A 26,456-nucleotide genomic window follows, 5' to 3' on the forward strand; every position below is an offset into this window, starting at 1 on the left:
TGTGCAGGATCATTTGCACTCCCTTTGGAAACTGGAGGAAATGGATATATCTCTTGTTTTATATTGTACAATTGACAGTAGTTCTCTTGCTTTGATTCAATTTGTCCAGTCTCATAGATCCTAGAAAGAAGGAAGTTTCTTAAAGGACAGCTACTTCGAACTTCTGAACATGAAGAATTTAAACCAGAATATGCTCTGAAAGTAATTCAAGAAAAAAATTGGAAATAATTCAAAACATTCTTTGTTTTTATTTAGATATGTGTTCATTCCAGTATAAACAGCATTACATTATAGTGTGTTCTGGATTAAATATTAAACACCTCACAGCAGCAATAAGAATATTTTTGAGAAGATTTGTAGCTCGGGTTGTGGATGAGGTTGTAGATATGCTCACCGAGCCAGTGGGTTTGATTGCAAATGTTTCGACACCCTGCAAAGTAACATCATCAGTGAGTCTTTGGTGAAGCGTTGGTGTTCTGTCCCGCTTGTTATTTATATGTCTTGGTTTGTTGGTATGAGGGTAGCTCACAAACTAACAACCACCCTACGACAGCTACTGACGAACATAAGGGATCCCATACCCAAAACTGGCAAAACTGGGGTAATATACAAAATACCATGCAAGGACTGTGAGAAACATTACATAGGCCTAACTGGAAGAAAACTGACAATATGGATACATTAACACCAACTAGCCTCCAAGAGACACGACCGGTTCTCACTTGTCTCACCACACACGGACACGAGCAACTAGAGAACCATGAATGGAGTCTACACCTCTGAGCTAGGGACGGAAATTCAGACAAAGTATCAGCTCTAGAGCACTAGCTTCTGATTGCTACTGAAATCAAGTTCAAGTTTCCTGACATTGTATATATTTACACATTAAAGCTGGATACTTGATGAGATACTAAAGCATTTCCAGTGACTCTGAAACTGCGCATTCGAAGAGATTCAATGACTATAGTGAGGAAAAAGAATACAAGGTAAGAAAATGAAGGATGTTCTACAGCAGGTCATACAGGAAACTCCCTCAGCACCAATCTGAAGGACATGGAGGGAATTTCCTCAAGACAGCTCAAATTGTCACTGAAGGCCTGGATGACTTTGGCCATACTCTGGACACTAACAGTGCCAACCAGGCAGTTCCTGTGGCATTATCCACACCATACCTCTGCAATCCAGCACATTCCTGAGCCTTCTCCTTGACCTCTAAGGTTGTATTAGTAGGCCCCATCAGGATCTCAAGCAAGATCCCTTGATTCTCTACCCAAAGACTCTGTGATATTATCAGATTAGAATCCCTACAGTGTAAAAAAGGTCATTTGGCCGAACATATCCACACCGCCCCTCCAAAGAGCATTCCATCCAGACCCATTCCCCTACCCCTGCATTTTCCCATGTCTAATCCACCTAACCTAAACATCCCTGGGCACTATGGGGCAATTTAGTATGGCCAATCCACCTAACCTGCACGTCTTTGGACTGTGGGAGGAAACCCACACAGACACGGAAAGAACGTGCAAACTCCACACAGACAGTCACCTGAAGGTGGAATCGAACCTGGGTCCATGGCAATGTGAGGCAGCAGTGCTAACCACTGAGCCATCGTGCTGCCCTCTAAGGGGATTGATACAACAGTGGCCTTAGTTCGGCCTATTTCCAGTGATTGTATAATTTTTAAAGTAGTAGAATAATTACTGGACATAGAAACATAGAAGATAGGAGCAGGAGGCGGCCATTTGGTCCTTCAAGCCTGCTCTGCCATTCTTCACGATCATGGCTGATCGTCTAACTCAATAGCCTAATCCTGCTTTCTCCCTATAACCTTTGATCCCATTTGTCCCAAGTGCTGTCTCTAGTCCCATATTGAATACATTCAATGTTTTGGCATCAACTACTTCCTGTGATAATGAATTCCACAGACTCACCACTCTTTGGGTGAAGAAATGTCTCCTGATCTCCATCCTAAATCGTCTACCCCGAATCCTCATATTGTGATCCCTGGTTCTGGACGCACCCACCATCGGAAACATCCTCCCTGCATCTACCCTGTCCAGTATTATTAGAATTTTATAAGTCTCTATGAGATCACCCCCCTTATTTGTCTGAACTCTAGCGAAAATAGTTCCAACCTGGACAATCTCCTCTCATACGTTAGACACGCCATTCCCAGAATCAGCCTGGTAAACCTTTACTGCACTCCCTCTAGAGCAAGAGCAAGAGCATCCTTCCTCAGAAAAGGAGACCAAAATTGCACACAGTATTCTAGGCGTAGTCTCATCAAGCCCCTGTATACCTGCAATAACACAACCCTCCTCCTTTACTCGAAACTTCTTGCAATGAAGGCCAACGTACCACTTGCCTTCTTTACCACCTGCTGCATGTGCATGCTTACCTTCAGCGACTGGTGCACAAGGATGTCCAGGTTCTGCTGCACACTCCCCTCCCAATTTACAGCCACTGACTGCTGGAAGTCACCATCACAAAAGAATTTCAGCTAACCTGCAAAACCAAGAAGCTCAACTATCAATATCAACTGGACTGGATGCTGGACAAGCACAATAAGTACACAAAGCACAAATTTTAGTAAAATCCCACTGCAATGTTCTTGTTTATTTTATTCTAAACATTTAACTATGTTCCATCACTAACACATGCAGCTGCCACATTTTATCAGATTGTGACACAATTTGTTCAATGTTACCACACTTTACGTCCCAGTCAGGAATCCTATGAGTTGCATGTAATATTATATGTGTACACTACAGTGTCAGATAACCTGGAAGAAAGTCAAAATGAGGTTTCAAAGTCAAGAACTTTGATATTCTTTGCCCAGAACTCCAAGTCAACAGAGATCTGGGACAATTTTTCAGATCCTTAAGACAGTCTCATTAATCCAACTATTCTTTGGGATAAATCACTGAGTAATTAAATATTATCTACTTGAAAAGAAAGACAACATCATTTTTTTAATAACTTTAATTACATTCCTCCACTTAAAAATATGGAATTGTATATGAATGGAAGTGTTTCTAACAATGCGTTATGACCAGTCCTCAGGCAAGGTTCGCCAATTCCAGACAGGATACCCCAAATTGTTACTGGCCTGGGTGAGGAGGGATGAACAGATTCCCCTTGTTTATTCACCCATCCCTCAGTTGATCACAAGATTAACCAGAAAAGATCCCTTGCCTTTTGGATGCCTTTCTCCCCGACCAAATCAATTTATGTTTTTTTTTTATGTTTGAAAATTTAACCTGGATTTCTCAAATGAAAGGAAGATTGAATTTACTAGTTACTAAATATGAGAACAAACAACAAGACAACACAGATACACGTAAATTAGGAAAAAGCAGTGAGCCAAAAATAAGAAAACAGTTAAAAGATGCATGGATCGGTCTCTGGGTTATTTGTGAAAAGTAGGTAATAGCATATTGCGGCTGGTTTGTTGGATGATACCGGTAGTGTTAACATTAGTAGTTGAGCTCACTTTTTGGATGAAGAAATGTTTCCTCATCTCCGTCCTAAATCATCTACCCCGAATCCTTATACTGTGACCCCTGCTTCTGGACACACCTACCATCGGGATCATCCTCCCTGCATCTACCCTGTTCAGTCCTGTTGGAATTTTAGTCGTTGAGCAGTCAATTTTGTGTTTCTTGATTTTGCAGGTTAGCTGAAATTCTTTTGTGATGGTGGCTCCCAGCACTCAGTGCAAGAGAATGTTTTTCCTTTAACCTGTAGCACAGCGTGTCTAATCGCTGTTGTTCTATAAACTTCACAGCACATTAGTCTGTGCTAGAACAAATGCAAGTAGAGTCGGTTTTGCTATAATGTGATAGCTGCATTCGTGAGCAACATCACGTTATAGAAAATTGTGCTATAGAAATAACGGGACCTATGGGAAAGGTGGGGTTAGGGGCAGACCACCAAAAATATCACTCAAAATCGCTCAAAAATCACCCAAAAGCATGACACAAAGGATAGCACAGTTTGAATAAAGGTTTAATCATATCTAATAATGAAATAAAAGTAAATATAATTGAAAACATGTCACGATGACTTGATGGGGGAGGAGGTTTTGAGGTTACTCTGTTGTTAATGCAGGGGCTGAGTATCATCATCATGAACATCACCTTCAGGTGCAGTTATGGTTGCAGGGTTAGGGTGAAAAATAGTTAATCCAGAAGTGTTGGTCTGTGGTTCATTGTCTTTTGACTGTTTTTTGGGGGTTGACTTAAAAAAGACATCCAGTTTTTGCTTAAAGGTAACACAGCATGGAGCTGGAGAAACACAGCAGGCCAGGCAGCATCAGAGAAGCAGGAAAGCTGATGTTTCGGGTTGGGACCCTTCTTCAGAAATGGGGGAGGGGGAAGGGAGCTCTGAAATAAATAGAGAGAGGAGGGGTGGGGCTGGGGAAGGTAGGTGGAATGGTGATAGGTGAGTACAGGTTGGGAGTGGTGCGGATTGGTCAGTGAGGTGGGAGGAATGGATAGGTGGAGAGAAGATGGACAGGTTGTGTCAGGTCAAGGAGGTGGGGATGAGAGGGAGGGGTGGTCATGGGATGAGGTCAGGGGTGGGGAGATCTTGAAACTAGTAAAGTCCACATTGAGACCATTAGGTTGTAGGATCCCAAGGTGGAATATGAGGTGCTGCTCCTCCAGTATCTGGGTGGTGTTTTTGTGACACTGGAGGAAGCCCAGGATGGACATGTCATCCAGGCAGTGGAAGGGGGAGTTAAAATAGTTTGCGACCGGAAGGTGTTGTCGTTTGTTGCGAACAGAGCGCAGGTGCTGTAAAAAGTGGTCTCTGAGCCTCTGCTTGGTCTCACCGATATCGAGGAGGCCACATCGGGAGCAGCGGATGCAATAGACCACATTGACGGATGTGCAGGTAAACATCTGTCTGATGCGGAAGGTGTTTTTGGGTCCTTGGATGGAGGTGAGGGGGGAGGTGTAGGGGCAGGTGTAGCACCTCTTGTGGTTGCAGGGAAAGGTGCTGGGGGTGGTGGGACTAGTGAGGAGTGTGGAGCAGACGAGGGAGTTGCGGACAGAGTGGTCCCTACGGAAAGCAGATAGGGGTGGGGAGGGGAATATATCCTTGGTTGTGGAGTCAGATTGCAGGTGGCAGAAGTGGCGGAGAATGATACATTGAATCTGGAGATTATCAGTGTGATACATGAGGACAAGGGTGATTCTGTCTTTGTTTCTGTTGAGGGGAGGGGATGTGAGGGCAGAAGTGCGGGAAACACAAGAGATGTGGTCGAGAGCATTTTTGACCACCAAAGGGGGGAAGTTGCGGTCCTTGAAATAAGAGGACACCTGGGATGTTTGGGAGTGGAACACCCCATTTTGGGAGCAGCTGCGGCAGAGGCGGAGGAATTGGGAGTAGGGGGTCGCATTCTTGCAGTTTTTGCTTCTTTGCCCTTTATCTTCTTTCATGAAGAAGCTATTCATAGGGTGCCTTATAAAATCCTATTCCATGAACTGCTGTGTTCTGCATTGTAATCGTTGGCCTCTAAGAGCTGCAACTGCTTCTCAATTTCCCTCAGGATAGAAGACAAATCGGAAATGGAAAGCTCTTGTGGTCCTGTATCCTGGACTTCATCTTCTTCATTTCCAGCTTCCACTTCCCCTTCAGTGACAATTTGTTGTAGATCAGCTGTAGAGAGGTCTTCACAGTGGGACTCAAGCAGTATTTCAACATCCTCACTCTCCACTCCTTCAAATCCAACTTGCTTTGCAAGATCAACACAAAGTTCTTTGATTCTTCTGATGGATCACAGCCTTTAAAATCTTGAAAAAGAATCTAGGAGAAGCGTCAGCCAAACTGCATGCAAGCAGTCCTTCCTGACACCTCCACGATAATGTCAATTGCATTCTTGATGTTAAAGCTCTTCCAAAATTGAAGAACATTGTCCTTATCCCCCTCAGTAGCTGCAATCAGCCTCTTAAATGTGCGCCTTAAATAATAAGCTTTAAAAGCTGCTATTGCACACTGGACCAAGGGTTGAAGGAGAGAGGTTGTGTTTGGGGGTAGCAATAGCACTTTGATGTTTTCAAAAAGCTCACCAATGGTGGGAGGATGGCTTGGTGCATTATCCAGAATGAGGAGAATCTTGAAATCCAAATTTTCTTTTTCCAGCAACACTTTCTAAAACCATCTTCCAAAACATCAACAATAAGGTCAGAAAAAATTTGCCCCATCATCCAACCTCTTTTGCTTGACCTAAAGTAGACACCTAGAGTAGACCTAAGGTAACCTTTCAAGGCTCGTGCGTTGGCAGAGTGGTACACCACCACAGGCTTAAGCTTTAAGTCTCCACTGGCATTGGCACCCAGCAGCACAGTCATATGATCCTTTGCCACCTTAAAGCCTGGAGCATGTGCTTTATTCATAGAAATGTAGGTTCTTGATGGCATTCACTTCCAGTATAAACCTGTCTCATCTACCAATGGAAACGCATTATAGCCAACACAAGTTTGCATTTTAGAAATAGCATTCCCCTATTCGTCAGTCATGTTACAGCCAATTTATGTTGCTGGAACATGCATTTCAGCAGAACCAACTGTAAGTAAAACAAAAAACATGCCTTTTGAGTCATGTCCACAGTCTGGAATGTAACTCAAAGGAGATGTTTTACTCCTGAGAGGAGATAACTAGATTACCTTGCACCTCTGTCTTTGAAGTCGCTCTCTTTGAAGCTTCGTCAGCACCCTAAAAACTGTGACATTTCAATGTTCACATGGAAAATCTTTCAGCAGTCAATGGAATTCTTAGAATTTATATTATCAACCAAATGTAGCTTGTATAAGGAAAAACATCTTGTCCAATATATCCATAAGTAATTACTTCACTTAGTTTATCATAGAATCCCTACAGTGTGGAAACAGACCCTTCAGCCCAACAAGTGCACACTGCTCCTCAAAGCATCCCACCCAGACCCATCCCTGAACACTACGGGCAATTTAAAATGGCCAATCCACCTAGCCTGCACATCTTTAGACTGTAGGAAGAAACTGGAGCACCCAGAGGAAACCCATGCAGACACAGGAGAATGTGCAAACTCCACACTGATAGTCTCCCAATGGTGGAATTGAACCCAGGTCCCAGGCACTACAAGGCAGCAGTGCTAACCACTGAGCCACCCTGCCACCCTAAACTCTTATTACTTCTCATATTTCCACAGCCTTTCTTTCCCCAATAATTCACCCCATTGTCTGTTGAAATTATTTATACCATTCAATTTACTTCTTTTCCCTGGTAATTCATCCCCTATCTTTGTTGTATTTTGTATAACAAATTCCATCTAATTTTCTTTCTTACTTGGGGAAAAACAGATCATAGCAAGTCTGCATTCAAAGGCCTAGGAAAATTTTGTAGCAGCTGTCAGCAAGTTTAGCAAATCGCTGTGCAGAATAATGTACTCCTCTGCAGATGAGTTTGGGGACTGAGGCCCCATTGTTGCTTCATGGGAACATCAAACCAAATGAAATCAGCATCCCTATTCATGTATTCACAACATAGTTAAAATAAAACTCTCAATTAGAGAACAACGAAAACATCTTCCATCAGCTTTCACAGTCATTCTGTCGAAAAACACAGTTCAAGCTAATTAAAACATTGGTATCACTTCCTGCTTTTTCCAACGTCTTCTTTGATAGGCTGGTCTGGACTGGGACTGGGATTACCAGCCTCCCTGTGATGGTTTCTTTTAACATCCAAACATTTGTCAGCTTTTCAGCATAATACATCTCTGGAGCCGAAGTGTCTACAGGCTTGTTTGAAGTAAAATCATTTTGCAATTAACTTTCCAGACCAGGTGTCAAAGACAAATATCAGTTTGTTTGTTACTTTCTTTTAAATATACAAGCTGCTGTTCACAGTCCAAAGGTTCAGGAAACCTGATCAGCATGGATGAGTTGGGCCAAAAGGCCTGTTTCCATGCTGCATACCTCTATGACTGTATGACTCTGCCTTATACTTGCATGCTCATTATGCTGAACTCAAAATTATTGCTAACCCAAAATTTCAAAGGACATTAAAATTGAGCAATGACTTAGCTCCCTCAGTCTTTCTTCTATTATTTTACATTCCAAAGACTTTTGCAATCCAATTTGCTTTATTTCAGCATCTAATTCTTTAATTGTTTTTCTTTTACTTTTTTAATCTTTCTTCAATTGCTTCTTAAGTGACTCAAAGGCTTTACCATGAATACATGCAAAAGACTAATTCGTGAATAAATCAGAATTTGTGAAAAGTCAAAATCCATAATATCAGTCCTAAACAAACCTTTTAGTGGAGGTTTCCTTTTCTACACTTTCAGTTTTAAACTTCTGACTTCGTTGTGCAATCTTCCATTTTTTAATTAAAAAGATCATTTTTTATTCCAGATTCCTCAATAAGGTCAGCTCCCAGTTTCTGCAAGATAGAAAACCCTGATCTTGACCAGTCTTTCCTAACATCTTGGATCATTCCTTACTCACCTTTCCTTAATAATCTCTTTAGTTTTACTTTGTTTTGGAGTTCCTCCTGGTGCTATAGTGTTGTGAGACTCAGCTCAATGGTAACAATCTAAATCTAAAATTGGGCTTTCAAGCCACATTCCAGGGATGGAGTACATCTAGGCTGATATTTCAGTGAAATACTGTTAGTGTGACATCTTTCAGATGAGTTCTTTTTTGTCCTCACAATCAGCTGTAAAAGTTTCAGCATCAATATACCAAATACCAAAGGAGTTTCCTGGTGTCCTGATGAATACAATGCCTTGATGGAGGCAAGATGTATTAGTAGGCTGTTCAAAAAAAACATTCCTTCAGCTTTCTTGATCAACAGACCTCTTTTGTGTTACTTCACGTATCTGTAACAAGTTTTTTTAAATTCATTAACATCCAACAGTCAATACAGTTTTTGTAGCATCCATTTTGAACATAACGCTCTTTTAGGCTTCTTTCTCTCAATTGGAAAATTTTGATTTTTTTTTAATTTTAATTTTTTTGAGTTGTTTGGGAATCTGCATCAAGTGTTCCTTCTTTTAATGCTTCTCTCTAATTTACCCTAGCTATAAAGTCAAATGTGGTTCTGACTACTTAATGGTAGTGATTTCTAAAATCATTAGGGAACATTAGGGACCATGTAGTTCACACATCACAAAAGATACACCCATTTCAAAATTCCAAGCGTCCAGATAGCGTGAGATGGCTGAAGTTCCTGTTATTGTTTGCATGAGTAACATAATTATTTAAATGTCCCATTGCTCAGGCTGCTCCCAGAACTTGGTCTTCTACCTCTGATTCGACTGAGCCGATAATCAGCTCTGGCTGAACTACACATGTGCATCACATTCCACACGCAGGAAGTAATTAAGCTCTTTTCATCTTTGTATAAACAACATATATTTGATGTACCAAATCACTGCCGCTGTTGGGGCAAAGATAATTTCTACTGTGCAATGATGCAAAAGTATATTTTCATGAATGTTTAACAAAGGAAATGAATGAGGACTTATTGTAAGAACTATATAGATTTTACTTGAAATACAAATTGGAAAATGGAAATTTGGTTTATTAGGCCATTTTATATTTCAAAACAAAAATGGAATTGTGTGGTGATTACACACTGATTACATAACAATGTGTAACATTTGCTGAAAATTAATTTAATTCTTTTGTGAGAATAACTGGCACCAGGTGCCTTTGTGTTGAAAAAAAGGAAACTGCACACCTACAGCATTTGGCTTGGTTTAGAGTAGCAGTTAGTAATAGAACTAGGAGGGGAAAGGACAGTTGGGCTTTAAAGAAGACAAAAAATTCCATAGTTTTTACATTTTGGAAATGAGAATTGAGAATGAGATAGAATTGGAGAGGATGTAGAGACTAAATTGCAAAACAGTAAATTAGAAATTAAATAGATTAATTGCATATTAAATAGAAATTAAACACAGCATTTCATGATTTTTTTCATACTTAATAAAGATATGAAAATACATTAAATGGTAGTGTAGCTTTGTGGGAGCATTATAGCTATTGAATTTATATTGAGTTGAATAATGAAATATTTTAATATAAAAGGCTGTGTAGAACTGGAATAAGGTACAATCTATATGTATGTATGTAAAACTCAGCTTGGAAACAAACAGAACCAGCCAGTGTCACCAGATCCGATTGTTATCCAATAACTCCAACTTACAAATTGACTCAGCAGTATTGCTCGCTGTCATCTAAAATATTCCCAATAACCATTACCTAAGTTCAAAGCTGAAGAATAGTCACATGGCTACATAACAGAGGGACGCCATTATTAGTTGAAATATATCTCAGCATCAGTACTTTCAGAAGTGGGAAGAAAAACGGGTAACCAGAGCTTCAACATAAAATGGACTATATGTCTGAATGATACAAAATGTGATTAATTATGCAAACAGTCAGATGGTTTATAGAGTCATAGAGTGATTTATGACAGACAATAAAGCCATTCAGCCCACTGAGACTATGCTAGCTCTGCATGGAGCAATCTAGTAAATTCCATTACCCTGTTCTATTCTATAGCACTGCAAGTTTATTTCCTTCAAGCATTCATCCAATCTCCCTTTCAAATCATACATTTGTCCTTTAAACATTTAACAGTTCTAACATTATAATTTTAAAATGGCTCATTCTATATAATACATTGTAAGAAACCAATGTATACCAATATTGTGTACATTGTTTCTTGTGTGTCCTTCACTTACGTAAGTTTCTCATTTCTTAATTAATCTCTTAAGCAATGTCATGACCCTGATGAGGTTGGCACACTGGAAATCAAGTCGCACTATTCCACGATTCTATTTAATCCCAGTTTTAAATTAATGTCTGGTAGTGATCACTACGTAAGATTAAATAACCTCATGCCAGCCTGTTATGGACCAGGCCAGGCCCCTTCAAAATACTTTAAGAAGGTAGCATCGACCCCAACTTTATCTTATTTTAAAGGCAGATGTGAAGTGAATGTTCCAGGTGTGATGCAACTTGTTGAACCACTTGTCTTTAAGCAAAACAAAATTTATTTAAAAACTACTGTTGAAACACAAACAAAAGAAAGTGGAATTTAGTGTAACTTAACTATTGGAAAACCTAACCTTAATGCACCCCTTGGCAAAAAGGTAAATTCAAACACAGATTCTTACAGGCAGGAGGGAACAACATCCAGAGAGAGATTTCTGAGAAAATCAGAGAAATCCTTTACTGATGCTTGCAACACTTCTGGTGCTCAAAACATCTTGTGACTGCTACAGCTTAAAAAAATAGAAAAAACCTGAACTGGGAGAACTAGCCACTCCCCTTCCGTTCCCCTAGACTCTTCGGTTCCCCTCTGCCTTTACAACCCCTTCAAAAAAACAAAAAGACAAAATTACCCTTTTAAAGTGACAGCATCATCACAAGCCTTCATCAATAAACAAGAAAAAAAAATTGATTATAACAAACTTATCCTCTATATGGATCCCCAAAATGAATTGTTAATCGCTATTATGTAATGTGAGAAGAAGCAGAACTAGGATGGGTGGCACGGTGGCTCAGTGGTTAGCACTGCTGCCTCACAGTGGCAGGGACCGAGGTTCAATCCCAGCCTTGGGCAACTATCTGCGTAGAGCTTACACATTCTCCCTGTGTCTGTGTGGGTCCTCTCCGGTTTCCTCCTATAGTCCAAAGATGTGCAGGGTAGGTCGATTGGCAATGCTAAATTGCCCCTAGTGCCCAGGGATGTTTAGATTAGGTGGGTTAGACAAGGGGAATGGGTCAGTGTGGGATACTCTTCAGCAGGGCAGTGTGGATTTGTTGGGCCAAATGACCTGTTTCCACACTGTAGGGATTCTAATCTGTGTAGAGCAGGGTCCTGCAAAAAGATGAATAACTAAAGTTTTTCTGAAGAAGGGTCTAGACCTGAAACGTCAGCCTTCCTGCTCCTCTGATGCTGTTTGGCCTGCTGTTTTCATCCAGCTCTACACCTTGTTATCTCTCTCAATAACTGAAGTTGTTGTTTTTCTTGCAGATTTTGGAGGCATACACAGTAAAGAGAGCTCTGGCTCTTAGTGACTTTGGATATTTTTATGCTCACATGACAGTTTAACACCTTTCCAATGACTGCATGTTGCAATAGAATGTCCTCAGTATTGTATCACCAATCTGACTCTTGAGAAGGCTATACCCCCTTATATTGCCATGCCCCTTCATTTACACATTCATTTATAAGTAGGATGGACAAAATGGATGAGGCAAACATTTTTTCAGGATCATAATTGATGGAAAAAATAGAAAGGGAAATCAAAAGGAAAAATGAAATGATTCTTTGTAAAGAATCAAATACTGCTCCATTGAAGGAAATTCAGGAATAAAACATCAAAACTACTGAATTAGTGAAGGATAAGGAACTTCCTCTTACTCCCAAACTTTTCTGACGAACCAACCTGTACAAGGAAACACTACCCGTTCCACTACAGAAGCCATCACAGCTGCTGGATCTGACTTCAAGTGTGACCCTCTTCATTTCAGAGACACAAGCATTGCCCTCAATGTTAGATCATGAAGACTTATTGGAATTCACTTCTTATAAGTATTCTTTTGTCTTAACTGTAATTGTTTCATCCTTGGTAACTGTAGTTATTTGTTCATAATTTATTTATTTATTTATTTCCAAAGGAACCTTCACCAATAATTTGCAATAAAATAACCTTTAACTTTTTTAAACAAAAGTTTGACTGCAGAGCCACTTTAACTGGAATCATTGCAAATTGAAAAAGGGAGATAGATACATGATTAATATTAAACCTACAGTTCACTGATCATGTAGTGGATGATCCACAATATGTGACCTTTTCTTTTCAATCTTGCTGTTGTCATGTGCTATGTTCCTTTCTTCATCATCATGGTCTCTGATATCAAAAAAAAGTCTAGGTATTATAATACAAAATGTTAATATAAATACTTAACATGCTAACATGATTTTTTTCTTACATTAATGGAAGCATCTATAAAGCATCTATACTTCTGTTAAATATTCATATGTCAATATCACATAGTCATTGGTAATTCCATAAAATTATCATACCAAATTTACATAATATGAATAATACACATATTGGACCCAGATGATAAAAACTCTGACCTAAGACTTCAAACTACACATAATTGAATAATAATGACCTAATTCAAATCAAAGAATGATTATAATAAACCATTTCCGAAAAAATCTCAGTTTCAAGCTGTCTTCCAGCATTCCTGTTTATAGTCAAGCAAATTGAATTCAGGTTTCCGTGTAACAACAGATGCAAAAAGAATATTATTTTGCCATTAGACCACATGCGGTGCCGTGGAAGTCTGTTTCCAGAGGTCTTTAATGAGTCAATTAATTGCTGTATTTGTTTTAATATTCAACAGGATTAAGCTGAAATGAATTCCACAGTATGTTTTTAAAAGGATTTTGCTTCATTGTCCAGTTTTGACCAACTCAAAGCTCTGACTGCAAACAAATAAATTGTAACTTAAATTAGATAGGCTGCATTGATTTAATACTTTATTTGATATTCTACTATGATAGCTCAGTTTCCTTGCTGATAAATCTGTCCCGTTAATCCTGCAACCAACAATGGAACTGTGCCTGTGCCACCTTTATGAAGATAGGAGCTAAATTAGGAAGTGGTGACATCAAACTTGGATATTAAAAATTTGAAGTAAGGAGGAAAACCAGTAAAATAAAGAATTTCATAGCTTTAAGAACTAGTAAAGAAAATGTTTACAGAAGCTAACTAAACACGAGTACCAAAACAGGGTGCATCTGGGATATATGGCCTCGTGCTACACTCTTGGGAGAGTTTGGTCATGCATCATTAGAAATAAACTGTCCTGATACAAAGTGTCATCCAATCCTCAGCAATTCATATTATTCTGATTTTGAGAACCTTTGTCACAATGACATAAGGCATATAAAGATGATTGAATGTAAACGTGATTAAATGTTAATCCTGGAGCATTTCTGGGCCATATTCTGTTAATCACCATTGAAAAATGTAGCTAAAGTGTTGGTTTCGTCAATATGTTGGTCCCTTAGGTGTGCACGTTTTTCAATAGATCCTCTTGCGTGCCAGTCTCAGAAGCAGCATTCTTATCTCATCAATAAATGTCGATAAGATCTATAAGCCATATAAACAATTTGCTGAAAAAAGGCTGCACCCTCTAGTGCAGCTTATAGGTTCAAAGATCTGGATAACCGTTACTATTTCTGAATTGACCACTTCCGGTTCACTTCTGAAGATTTGACTGCTTTGCGTGCTTGCTGAGTTGAAAGAGGTGGTGGAGTGAAGTGGATTTTGCTGTTGAAGATGAAAACACTTCCCTTCATGCTCATTTCCTTTTCCAAATGTAGTCCAGGCTCACATGCATATGAATTAACTCACATATAATATAGTTTGCCAAAATTTCTTTAACCCTTATACCAATGAAACTCAGAGATTACAATCACAAACAACTGGGGTGAAATTTTTATTTGGAGGTACTGCAAAACAGACAATAAAAAATTTTCCTTTCAACTAAGTTATAATAAACAGCACATAGTAAAAGGTAGTATGCGAAGATTTACCAACTGAAAAATATACCTCTGTATCAGTTTGTATAACCTTTATCTTGGTTAGAACTGGCAAATGTAAAACTGGTCTCTGGGAAATGTTTTCTGAAAGTACAGTACTTTCTTCTGCCTTCATTTGGAGGTGTGGGTGTGAGCTAATTGCACAATTATCTGATTTGGAACAACAGCAGCCTTTGAACTTTTCCAATCAAGTCACAGATCCCTTACAAGTCATTTTATCATTTGTTCCCTGATTTATGTCAAAGAATACACATTTTCAAATTATAGTTTTAATCCATACGGCCAAAAAATTAAACATTTGGTTAGCTCCTTTACAAAGAAACAGTCATTCAAAAATCATTGCATACAAATGGTAAAGGAATGTATGTATACTTCATTGTTCAAAGCGGGCCTCAGCAAAGTAGAACACATTAATCATGTTAGGTCAAGTGCTTGCATTGACATAGTTGCTTTGTTATGTGTAATTCCCTTATGAGTTATCTGTGGCCTTCACAGTTCACAAAATTAAAGTGACATTTACCATTTGAACATTCCTAGAAAGCTGATGATTGTTTGCTTGTTTTATCTTAATTGAGTTTGCCAATTTACTGCTGAATTAGAAGCAGCTTTGAGAGTGAGCCCATCCCCTGGATTGAAGCTGCCTGCACTCTCATTGAATGTGGAACCCATATAGTTAGTAGCTGAAGGGAAATTTGGGGTTGAATTTCTAAGAAGGCTTATTCCTGGCAGAATCCTGGAGAACTACATGGTGTTCAAGATTTCTGTGTCTTTTCGTTAAGGTCATGCCAGAAAAGTAAGGAAAAATCAACAGGTCAGAACCTAGAGATTAAAAGCCATGGCAATCCTGCAGAATCTTTACAAATATCTCTCGGTCTGTTGGAGGGTGAGGTCATTGCCAGAGTATAGACTCTGGACAAAAACAAAGTAGACCAATATGATTACCACAACTATCACGGTCTCCTTCCTCAGCACTGTGGGAACAACATTTATTTATGTTGCCCTTGTTGGCTTCTAGGCCCAGGCAGAAAACAACTATCCTGAATCCCAGTGCAGGACCAATACTAGAGATATACAATTGACATGATCTTCCCAGTCTGACAGCTACAAGAGAAATAGCATGAACAGATAGAAGCTGTTGAATGTTGCCTTCATGAAGTTCAGCAAGGCATGTGAGCAAAGGCCATCTATATAAACCATTGGATTACCAATTATGAATGACAAAGGTTTTCAGCCTGTCAACAATTACATGATTGGTTCTCAGGTAGCTGAATAACTTTGACTTGAACAAGATAGTGAGAAGCCTTTGAAACACAAGAGCTCAGGAACTCTCTCCATTCTCTGCAGAAAAAAACATTTTAAGCCTGAAGAAAACTAGTTTATCTTTTGTTCAGTGGTTGCTTTAATCTGTGATTTGTAACTAATATGTGAGACCTTTATAAGTGAATAAGCCATCCTGTGCCTCATGCAAACCAGCAAAAGCCTCTGGAGAAAGTCGACTGAGAAGCAGCATTCTGACCAGCAGAAAAATCATCTCAACAGATCATCTGAACAGGAGTGTGCTTGTGTGCCTGGGTGTGCCTGTGTGTGTAAGGGGGGAGTTTGTCAGGGGATTAGCGTTTTTACTTAATAGTTATGTACCAACAGTTTGTAACTGTTTACCTGTAGCTACTATTTGATCGCTTGTAATAAATAGCAGTTTGTGTTAAGTACAGAAATCTGGGTCTAGAAGGCAGGTAAATTTTGGAATCTTGGTGTACTTTTTAAAATCTTTAAATTTTGTGATGACCCCAGGGACAGCAGCATTCGATTTCCAGCGCACTACCCCAGTGATTCCTGACATGGCTGCTCAGCAAAGCTGCTCAATTTTATCTCTTCTTTCCATGACAACATGATGGATAAGGTCAGCTATGACAAAATATCAACGGAACCCTTTGAGATCAGCTGTGGAGTTAAACAGGATTGTGCTCTGTCACTGATCCTCTTTGGAATATTCTTTGCTTTGCTGCTGCCACATGCCTTCTGGTCATCCACGGAACACTGCCTACTTACATGCCAGAACTGACAAAAAGCTCACACCCATTGCAAAAACCATCAGCTATTTTGCAGTTACACGCTGAAGGAGAGTGCAACAACAACAACCTGACTGAGTACACTAAACTGTAAGTATAACAAGCTTGCAGTCTCAGTTCACTGCTCTGTTTGGAGCAGGACAATATGTGCTATGCAGAGGAAAAGGCTGAACATTTTCCATCAACTCTGTGTCAGATGTATTCTCTTCGCAATACAGGGTCTCCAAATCAGAGGTTCTGAAGTGTGCTAATCCCATTAGCACCCATAGACTCATTACTAAGCCAATGACAGCCATATTCCCAAAAACTTTCTAGATGGTGAACTGGCCAAAAGGCCATGACCTCCGAGCCATCCATATATCCACATGCAAGAAAGATATGGTCAAAAGCCACATGACACCAGGTTACAGTCCAACTGATTTATTTAAATCACCAAGCTTTCGGAGCGCTGCTCCTTCATCACCTGCATCTCCACATCAAGAAAGATATGAAGATGGCAGATATTGACAGTGACAACCAGGATTCAGTTGCTGATGACAGTGACCTCTGGAATCTAACTGTTTGGAAGGGTATTCTCTCGGCCCACCGTCTTCGTCTGCAACAAATGTGGCAGGGACTACTATACTACAGTGCAGTTCTTGACCCACATCAAGCAATACTAAATATAGAGGTGACCACCAAAAACTTGCAACAGGGAAAACTGCCAAAATGTCATTTTCTGTGTAGCATCCATTCCCATAATCGTCCCTGATATAACAAGAGGCAACCCTAGAATGTCAGTGTCAAACACATTGAGATTTTAGAGTAAATTTTAACTCAATCCACTCAGAGGAAAGTAACATTGCCCCTTAAAGAACTAGCTGGTGGGGGCAAGTGTTTAACAATACATTGACAAATCATATAGAGCTAAGAGGAGTTTTGGTGATTTGTTCAATATCTTCCATTACTAAATTTTTTCTGACCTCATGCTCTCCTGTTGATCTGTTGGGTACTTGCCAAGGATTAACCTGCAGACTCAGGTTAATCTGTTGCAGTGATGCTCCCTGGTGATGTTTCCATGTGGCACTGGTTATAGGCTAACCTTTCCCCGGAGGGAGACAAGATGATGTTACATGCACGTGTATGATATGTATACCACCCTATATAAACATATTCACCCCATGATGATCAGAATTGGAGTTGCACTCTCCTATCGAACAAAATATCCTTTATGACTATCACTTGATTTAGTGACTGGCAATGTTGAAAGTTGAGAGTGCAGAGTGTGATGAGTAAAGCATTGGACAGTTAGTCTGACACTCGCTGTAAGAGACAAAGAGTGTGAGAGCTGGAGAGGTGGGTGAATGTTCTGTTTGTAAAGTGGATATGTGCTGGCACATGTGCCTGGAATTGATATGCAGACAAAGTACTATCTGGAATATATACTGGAAATCTGTAATAAAAACAGAAAATGTTGAAAACACTCAGCAGGTCTAAAAGCACATGTGGAGAGAGAGAGATATCAACCTTTCAGTTCTGTGACCCTTCCTCTGAGCAGAGAAAACGTGGAAATGTACTAGATTTTAAGCGAGAGGAAAGGGGAGCGTAAGAAAAAGAACAAAAAGGAAGGTGTGTGATAGGATGGAGGGTAGAAGAGAATGAGCGACAAAATCTTTCAAAGGCCCAAACCAAAGGGAGTTTCAATGAGACCTATGCTCTTATGAGTGAACAAATGCAGGGTTTATTGAATATAACTATTTAGAGAGGAGAGAACATCTTAACTGGAGCCTGAGAGACACAAGCTCCATCTACATGTAATCTGACATCACTGTGAGGTTGTAGACTTGCTTGCCGAGCCGGTGTGTTTTGTTGCAGATAATTTGTCACCCTGCTAGGTAACATCATCAGTGCACCTCCGGTGAAGCATTGGTGTTCTGTCCCATTGTTATTTATATGCCTCAGTTCGCTGGGGTGGTTGGCATCACTTCTGGTTCTGTTTTTCAGTGGTTTGTATATCAGGTCCAGTTCAATGTGTTTGTTAACAGAGTTCCAGTCGTAATGCCAGGCCTCCAGGAATTCTCTGGCATGTCTCTGTTTGGCTTGTGCTATTATGGATATGTTTTCCCAGTCGAATTCGTGTCCGTCTTTGTAGTGAGACCAGTGAGAATTGGTCGTGTCTCTTGGTGGCTAGTTGGTGTTCATGTATCCTTATTGTCAGTTTTCTTACCTGTGCAATGTTTCTCACAGTCCTGGCTTAGTATTTTGTAAATTATGTTTGTTTTGTTGGTTGTGGGTATGGGATCAGTAGCTGTCGCAGGGTGGTTGTTGGTTTGGGGGCTACCCTGATACCTAGGGGTCTGACTAGTCTTGCGGTCATCTTGTGGATATGTCCCTGATGTACGGCAGGGTGACTAGAGAGTCTGGCCGTGTTGTGTCCTGTCACAGAGGTAACAGCAGACTGTGCTTTTTGGGTATCCACTCCTGTTAAAAACTCCATATAAGTGTTCCTGGACAACAAGGTTCAGGGCTGGATGAACACAGCAGGCCAAGCAGCATCATAGGAGCAGAGAGGCTGACGTTTCGGGCCTAGACCCTTCATCGGAAAAGGGGGAGGGGAAGGGGGTTTTGAAATAAATAGGGAGAGAGTGGGAGGCGGATAGAAGAGGGATAGAGGAGAGGATAGGTGGAGAGGAAACAAACAGGTCGAAGAGGCGGGGATGGAGCCAGTAAAGGTGAGTGTAGGTAGGGAGTTAGGAAGGGGATAGGTCAGTCCAGGGAGGACGGACAGGTCAAGGGGGCGGGATGAGGTTGGTCGGTAGGAGATGGAGGTGCGGCTTGAGGTGGGAGGAGGGGATAGGTGGGAGGAAGAACAGGTTAGGGAGGCAGGGACGAGCTGGACTGGTTTTGGGATGCAGTAGGGGGAGGGGAGATTTTGAAACTTGTGAAATCCACATTGATACCATTGGGCTGCAGGGTTCCCAAGCGGAATATGAGTTGCTGTTCCTGCAACCTTCGGGTGGCATCGTTGTGGCACTGCAGGAGGCCCAGGATGGACATGTCGTCTGAGGAATGGGAGGGGGAGTTGAAATGGTTCGCGACTGGGAGGTGCAGTTGTTTATTGCGAACCGAGCGTAGGTGTTCTGCAAAGCGGTCCCCGAATCTCCGCTTGGTTTCCCCGATGTAGAGGAAGCCACACCGGGTACAGCGGATGCAGTATACCACATTGGCAGATGTGCAGGTGAACATCTGCTTGATGTGGAAAGTCTTCTTGGGGCCTGGGATGGGGGTGAGGGAGGAGGTATGGGGGCAGGTGTAGCACTTCCTGCGGTTGCAGGGAAAAGTGCCAGGTGTGGTGGAGCTGGAGGGGAGTGTGGAGCGGACAAGGGAGTCACGGAGAGAGTTGTCCCTCCGGAAAGCAGATAAGGGTGGGGAGGGAAAGATGTCTTTGGTGGTGGGGTCGGATTGCAGATGGCGGAAGTGTCGGAGGATGATGCGTTGGATCCGGAGGTTGGTGGAGTGGTACGTGAGGACGAGGGGGATTCTTTTTTGGTTCTTATTGCGTGGACGGGGTGTGAGGGATGAGGTGCGGGAGATGTGGGAGACACGGTTGAGGGCGTTCTCGACCACCGAGGAGGGGAAGTTACGGTCCTTGAAAAACGAGGACAACTGAGATGTACGGGAGTGGAATGCCTCATCCTGGGAGCAGATGCAGCGGAGGCGAAGGAATTGGGAATAGGGGATAGCATTTTTGCAGGAAGGTGGGTGGGAGGAGGAGTATTCTAGGTAGCTGTGGGAGTCGGTGGGCTTGAAATGAATATCGGTTTCTAGGTGGTTGCCTGATATGGAGACAGAGAGGTCCAGGAAGGGGAGAGAGGTGTTAGAGATGGTCCAGGTAAACTTAAGGTTGGGGTGGAAGGTGTTAGTGAAGTGTATGAACTGTTCGAGCTCCTCGTGGGAGCACGAGGCGGTGCCAATACAGTCATCAATGTAACGGAGGAAGAGGTGGGGTTTAGGGCCGGTGTAGGTACGGAGGAGGGATTGTTCCACGTAACCTACAAAGAGGCAGGCGTAGCTTGGGCCCATGCGGGTACCCATGGCTACCCCCTTTGTCTGTAGGAAGTGGGAGGAATTGAAAGAGAAGTTGTTGAGTGTGAGGACGAGTTCAGCTAAGCGGATGAGGGTATCAGTGGAGGGGGACTGGTCGGGCCTGCGGGACAGGAAGAAGCGGAGGGCCTTAAGGCCATCTGCATGGGGAATGCAGGTGTAGCGGGACTGGACGTCCATGGTAAAGATGTGGTGTTGGGGACCGGGGAATTGGAAGTTCTGGAGGAGGTGGAGGGCGTGGGTGGTGTCACGGACATAGGTAGGGAGTTCCTGTTCTGCTTTGCGCAATTCTGGGTTGCTGCAGTGTGTTGTGGCTCATTTGAATAATGTCCTGGCAGCTCCATTTATGGGTGTTGGGGTGGTTGCTAGTGTACAGACCAGATACTTAATTACTCCAGCTCCAGGTATTATTGCACACTTCTGGAGCAGGTGGGACTTTAACCTAGGCCTCCCAGTCCAGGGGTAGGGACACTACCACTGTGCCACAAGAAGACCCTGGATCTGCTTTATTACTTTTTAGCACAGCACTTCACTGGCTGAATGGCCCACTTCTGCTCCTATTTCTTATGGTTTCATGGTCTTCCAATGTAAAATTGTACATGGAGTTCAAAAAATTTATAGCATAATTTCTTCCCACAATTTTGTTTTGTTGTGTTTTAATTCACAGTTATTTCCCACAAAACTTAACTCCTAATTTAACAGGTGCTTATTGCTGCTTCACATCTTTGAATGGAAAAACAGTTGGAGGAACGCGAGAAGCAGCAACAACAATAATAGCATGAGGCTAAAAAAACCAGGTCAAGCAGCAGTTGGGGAAGATGCCCATAAATGGTCTTAGCATCCCACAAGTTACACTCTGACAGCGTCGCAGGAGGAAGATGCCCTCCACCGGACTGGCTGTTATTCATCACCGAAGCCTGTTACAGTGAGATCTTCAGCCTGGAGGCTCTGCATTGCTGTGTGAAAGCCAGCGAAATTGTTAACATTTTCACAACAGTCTCCCTCCAAGATAAAACAGATCTACAACAGTTTCACTGAAAGCGGTCACAATGCATTCATTTAGCTAAAGGGCAAAGGATTTGCAAACACATTTATTACCAAATTTCTTACTTTTACAACATTGATTGCACTTGCTGTGTGCACAGAAGTCTTTCTTTCTTACTAGTGCAGAATCAGCCTCGGACTAAACATTCAGCTTTAGTATACTTCAAAATACTTCTAGCTGATTAAATTCAAAATGCCATCCATGTGTTTAATGTTCAAATATTAAAAACTGAGGAGTAGAAGGTTGGCTTGGATTCAGCTCCTGATATTTGATTTAAATTTCTTACAAAATAACAAGAAAAAACTCATACTATGTGTATCTGTAACGTAGTGTAACCGTTTTCTTTATTTTCTGTACTTTTTGTAACTAAGATTGTACCTACGTACTTAGCGTCTAAGATGGCTCCGTATGTTGGTGACATTGTACATTTTTCACTGTACTTCTGTTCTTTTGTAACTTGAGTACACATGACAATAAATCTAATTCTAATTCTAATTGTTAAGTTTAAATGAAATTCAGCCTCAAACACTAAAGTTCATTTTGTCTCAAGCTAATCGAACAGATTAAATAGGATTTCAAAGCTTTGTGTTTTCTGCAGGTTTTTGAAGATTCACCTTCGGCTCTCTATGATGGTTCTGGGACTAAGCCACCTGTGAGAATCTGTGCAGTGCCAGGCTACTTTTGACCCTAATGTGTTTGGAAAGTATCCAGTAATAATATACTTAAGAACTCTTTCTGTGTGTGCCATTGCCATTTTTGGAATAAGATATTTTTTCCATGATGTAGCAGATCTCTTTCATTGATTTGAAAGGCACCTGACTTATGCACTCAAACAGGGATTAGACCAAAGACATGTAGCCACGACAATGTCAAACTGTGCTCCAGCACATTATTCATTAAACACAGTACTATTTATACTGAGACACTTAAGTCAATGTGAGCCTACTTTTCTGTGCAGGCACTAAACCTTTTATCAACCTGCAATCATTTAATGCCAACTTTGGTCAGTGGCAACACACTCTCCTCTGCATTAAAAGGTTCTGGGTTCATATTTAATTCCAGAGCCTCGAAGTGTTTTTGCACTTACTGTTTCCTGAGATGTGGGTATCACTGGCATTTGCTGCCCATCACTAACTGCCCCTGAACTGAATGGCTTGCCAGGACATTTCAGAGAGCAACAACACTGCTGTTTGTCTCGAGACACATGTCGGCCAGCAAATAAGGATGGCAGAATCCCTAGCCCAAAGAGCATTAGTGCATTGAATGTGATTTTACATCAATGATTGTTATCATAGCCATCATTACTGACACAATTAATATTCCAGATTTGTAAATTGAATTTAAATTCCACTAGTTGCCTGGGAAGGATGTGAATTCATGGAAGGCAAATGGTAATTTAGCCTTTTTCACAAAAGAATTTAAGTACAGAGCAAATAAGTCTTGTTTTAATTGTATGGAATTGTATGGAAGGTCCAGAGACAGAATGCCATCCCAGTATGTAACCAAGGTTGGTGTTTCAGTATAATCCTGAGGGAATGCTGCACTGTCAGAGATACCATCTTTTGTAAAATGCCTTAAACTGGGACATTATCTCCTGTTTCAGGTGAAAGTAAAACATCCCAGCACAGTAGTCAAAGAAAGAAGATCAATGGAAATTTCCTCACTGTCCTGTTTAACATCTATCCCTCACTCAAGATCATGAAAAGAGATTATATGGTATTCAGCCTAGCTCGTCAATTTGCAATGGGGAGCTGCTATGGAATCAGAAATTATAGGGAGTAGACATATGGTGAAACTCCAAACATCTGGTTCTCCAGAAATGAATCTGGGATGCTCCCACTGATGGCCCCTCAAGGGTCTGTCAACAGGTAGACTTCATCCAGAACCTATTGATACATTCAATGCTGATCCTAGCAGGCATACAGTCCTCTGGGTTCCAAAGATTCACCATCTTCTAAGTGAAGAGGCTTTTCCTCATTTAAGTGCTAAATGGCTTGCCTTTTATTTTGAGACTGTGTCCCCAGGTTCCAGGCTCCACAGTTGGCAAAACATCCCTGCTGCATCTACTCTGAGTATTCGTTTAAGAATTTTGTACTTTTACATGTGATTGCCTTTCATTCTGCTAAACCTCAGAGTGTATAGGCCCAGTCTCCTCAGTCTCTCCTCATCACAGTGCTATCATCCTAGTTATCAGTCTGGAACTTCCACAGCACTCCATCTATGGCAAGTGTATCCTTGCTTAGACAATGGGACCAGATATCCACAGTCCAGTTTTAGTATAACTAATGTTCCATACAATTAAAACAAGACTTATTTGCTCTGTACTTAAAATCTTTTGTGAAAAAGGCTAAATTACCATTTGCCTTCCAAGTTGTTTGCTGCACCTGCACCCTAACTTTCCGAGTTACGAACAAGGACACCTAGGTCACTTTGGACACCAACACTTCCCAGTCTCTTACCAGTCATGAAATACTCTGCACATTTATTCGTCTTGGCAAAGTGGACAACCTCATACATATCCACATCCTCTTGTCCACTCATTCAGTCTGTTTAAGCCTTTACATCCTCCTCATAACTCACTGCCAAGTCTGTATCAGCTGCAAGGCACTACAATTGGTCTAAATACATCCAGATACTTTCCAGTCTGCTCAGAGATATTATTATCCATCTCTGGAGCAGGTAGGACTTGAAACCAGTTCTCCTGGCTCAGATGTAGGGACACTACCACTGTGCCATGAGCCCTTCCAAATATATCCATGCAATGTACTGATCCTGTATTTGAACAAGTCATCTTAATGTTGCTAACTCAGATTACTGTATGTGTGAGTCAGCACAAGCACATTTACAGATTTTTGGAAATTTGGATTGGTGTGATTAGAATTGATAAATATTTTACTAATCGATGTGTTGGACGAAGCTATTACATATCTCTGGGAGAGGTGGGAATTGAACCCAGGCCTCTTGGTCCAGTGCTAGGGACACTATAGTACGTTGAAAGTAAAATGCCTGGTGGATATCGGTAGATTGCAGAAATGTTTGGTGAAAGATGGGAAACATGCTAATTTATAAGGAGGTAGGAGGTAGGAGATAGATGCCAGGCCTTAGGGTGCCAGGAATATCATGTGCTAGGCATATAGAGTGCCAGATATGTGGTGTACCAGGTGGGCTCAGTGCCAATTGGGTAGGGAATACAATACCAGGGTAATATTCCAGGTAAGTACTATGCCAGGGCACAAAATGACAAGGGGGCAAGGTAAACGATGGAGTTTTGGGCTGGATCAGGTGGGTGGGAGATATATTGCACAGTGAGGATGGGTGGTGTCAGGTCACAGAGGATTGGGTATTTGGGTTCCAGGGACATTGGGTGTCAGTCAAGACAGGAATGGTGAAACAGGATTTGGGGTTTGGAATTCTGAGGGAGATGTAGTTAGAGGTGTGTGGTAGATTGGGAATCAGTTTAATGGTTAGTCAGGAGTTAGACTAGGTTTTCAATAGTCTAACTTTCCTTAACTAACAATTCACTTATCCGCAGTGGAACCTTCTGAGTTCTCCAATTTAAATGGATACTTTCAGAGGGCTCCAGATGTAGGGGGATCGCCCAGTGGAATCTTCAATTTTCCAGGCTCTTCCTTCAGAGTCTGTGGAAACTCCAGACTGTTATTGTGTGCCTCAACAGTTTGACATTTTCCTGCTAGGTTTGTGCAGCTGTTTTATGTTTGTGACACTGAATATATGGAATATTTTCAGTTACTGTAGTGTCCATAAGCCTGGCCAAATATTTTAATAAACCTTTCACTGAGGTTAATGTAATTAGAGTTTAAAAGGCCAGTTACTTCAATCTGCACAGGATTAAAATGTTATTGCTTTCTTAGGGAACCCCGCAATCCATCAAGCACATTTTTTTTTCTGAAGACAATCAAAATAAACATCTCTCCTCTGTTACCATGATAACAACAAAACAAGATATTCATGAAGAACTTAACCATTATTTGCCTTCCTCATGTACTTTGCTATCTTGCATGATTTTGTACTCTGTTTTTTTTATTATGATGTGGGGGTGCCGGTGTTGGACTGGGGTGGACAAGGTCAGAAGTTAGATAATACCAGGTTATGGTCCAACAGGTTTATTTGAAATCACAAGCTTTCGGAGCACAGCACACTCGTGCCCTTCACCTGACAAAGGGGCAATACTTCAAAAGCTTGTGACTTCATTTTATTTATCTTGTTTTGTGTTCCTTAAACTGAAGAGTGTCAAGGTAAATGAAACTGTTTCCATTTTTTTGCAATGAGTATGAAGTGCTGGTACATTTCGATGTAAAATTAAACTGCCTATTACCTATATCAACCTCAGAGCAATCCTTCCTAAACCTAGTCATTGAATTTTAACAAAAACAAAATCTGTTGTCAATTTTGGGAGTTTCATGGAGGGGTTCCCTCCAGTTCGCTAGCAAGATTTCTCATGCAATTTTACATTGCCCAATTCGTAATGTATGCCTTGATGCTGCCAATGCTGCGACCTCTCAGTGCATATTTGAAGCTCAGGTGTGCACCAGATCATGTGCTTCCCAGCCAGGAACCACTCTTCACAGTGCACTCAATTGTCACGGTGCACTCAATTGTCACGGTGCGCATAATTGTCA

The 26,456-nt window shown here is 41.2% G+C and overlaps 2 protein-coding genes across 2 annotated transcripts in view; both read right to left on the reverse strand.

Moving 5' to 3' along the window:
* Positions 1-225: 225 nt before the first annotated feature.
* Positions 226-26,456, reverse strand: part of LOC109927730 (paraspeckle component 1-like) — a 191,104-nt gene continuing 164,873 nt past the window's right edge. Inside the window, exons 11-13 of the transcript XR_007263669.1 lie at positions 12,811-12,910; positions 2,399-2,505; positions 226-430 (exon numbers count right to left, since the gene is read on the reverse strand). The gene's annotated coding sequence lies outside the window, so the exon portion shown is untranslated. The remainder of the gene's footprint in view (positions 431-2,398; positions 2,506-12,810; positions 12,911-26,456) is intronic.
* The window catches only part of LOC125484857, an 18,562-nt gene continuing 6,692 nt past the window's right edge, over positions 14,587-26,456 (reverse strand). Inside the window, exon 2 of the mRNA XM_048605288.1 lies at positions 14,587-21,727. Coding sequence (XP_048461245.1) covers positions 19,542-20,951 — 1,410 coding nt within the window. The 5' untranslated portion in view covers positions 20,952-21,727 and the 3' untranslated portion in view covers positions 14,587-19,541. The remainder of the gene's footprint in view (positions 21,728-26,456) is intronic.

The sequence above is a fragment of the Rhincodon typus genome, chromosome 14 (assembly GCF_021869965.1).
Source record: "Rhincodon typus isolate 14 chromosome 14, sRhiTyp1.1, whole genome shotgun sequence".
Lineage (NCBI taxonomy): Eukaryota > Metazoa > Chordata > Chondrichthyes > Orectolobiformes > Rhincodontidae > Rhincodon > Rhincodon typus.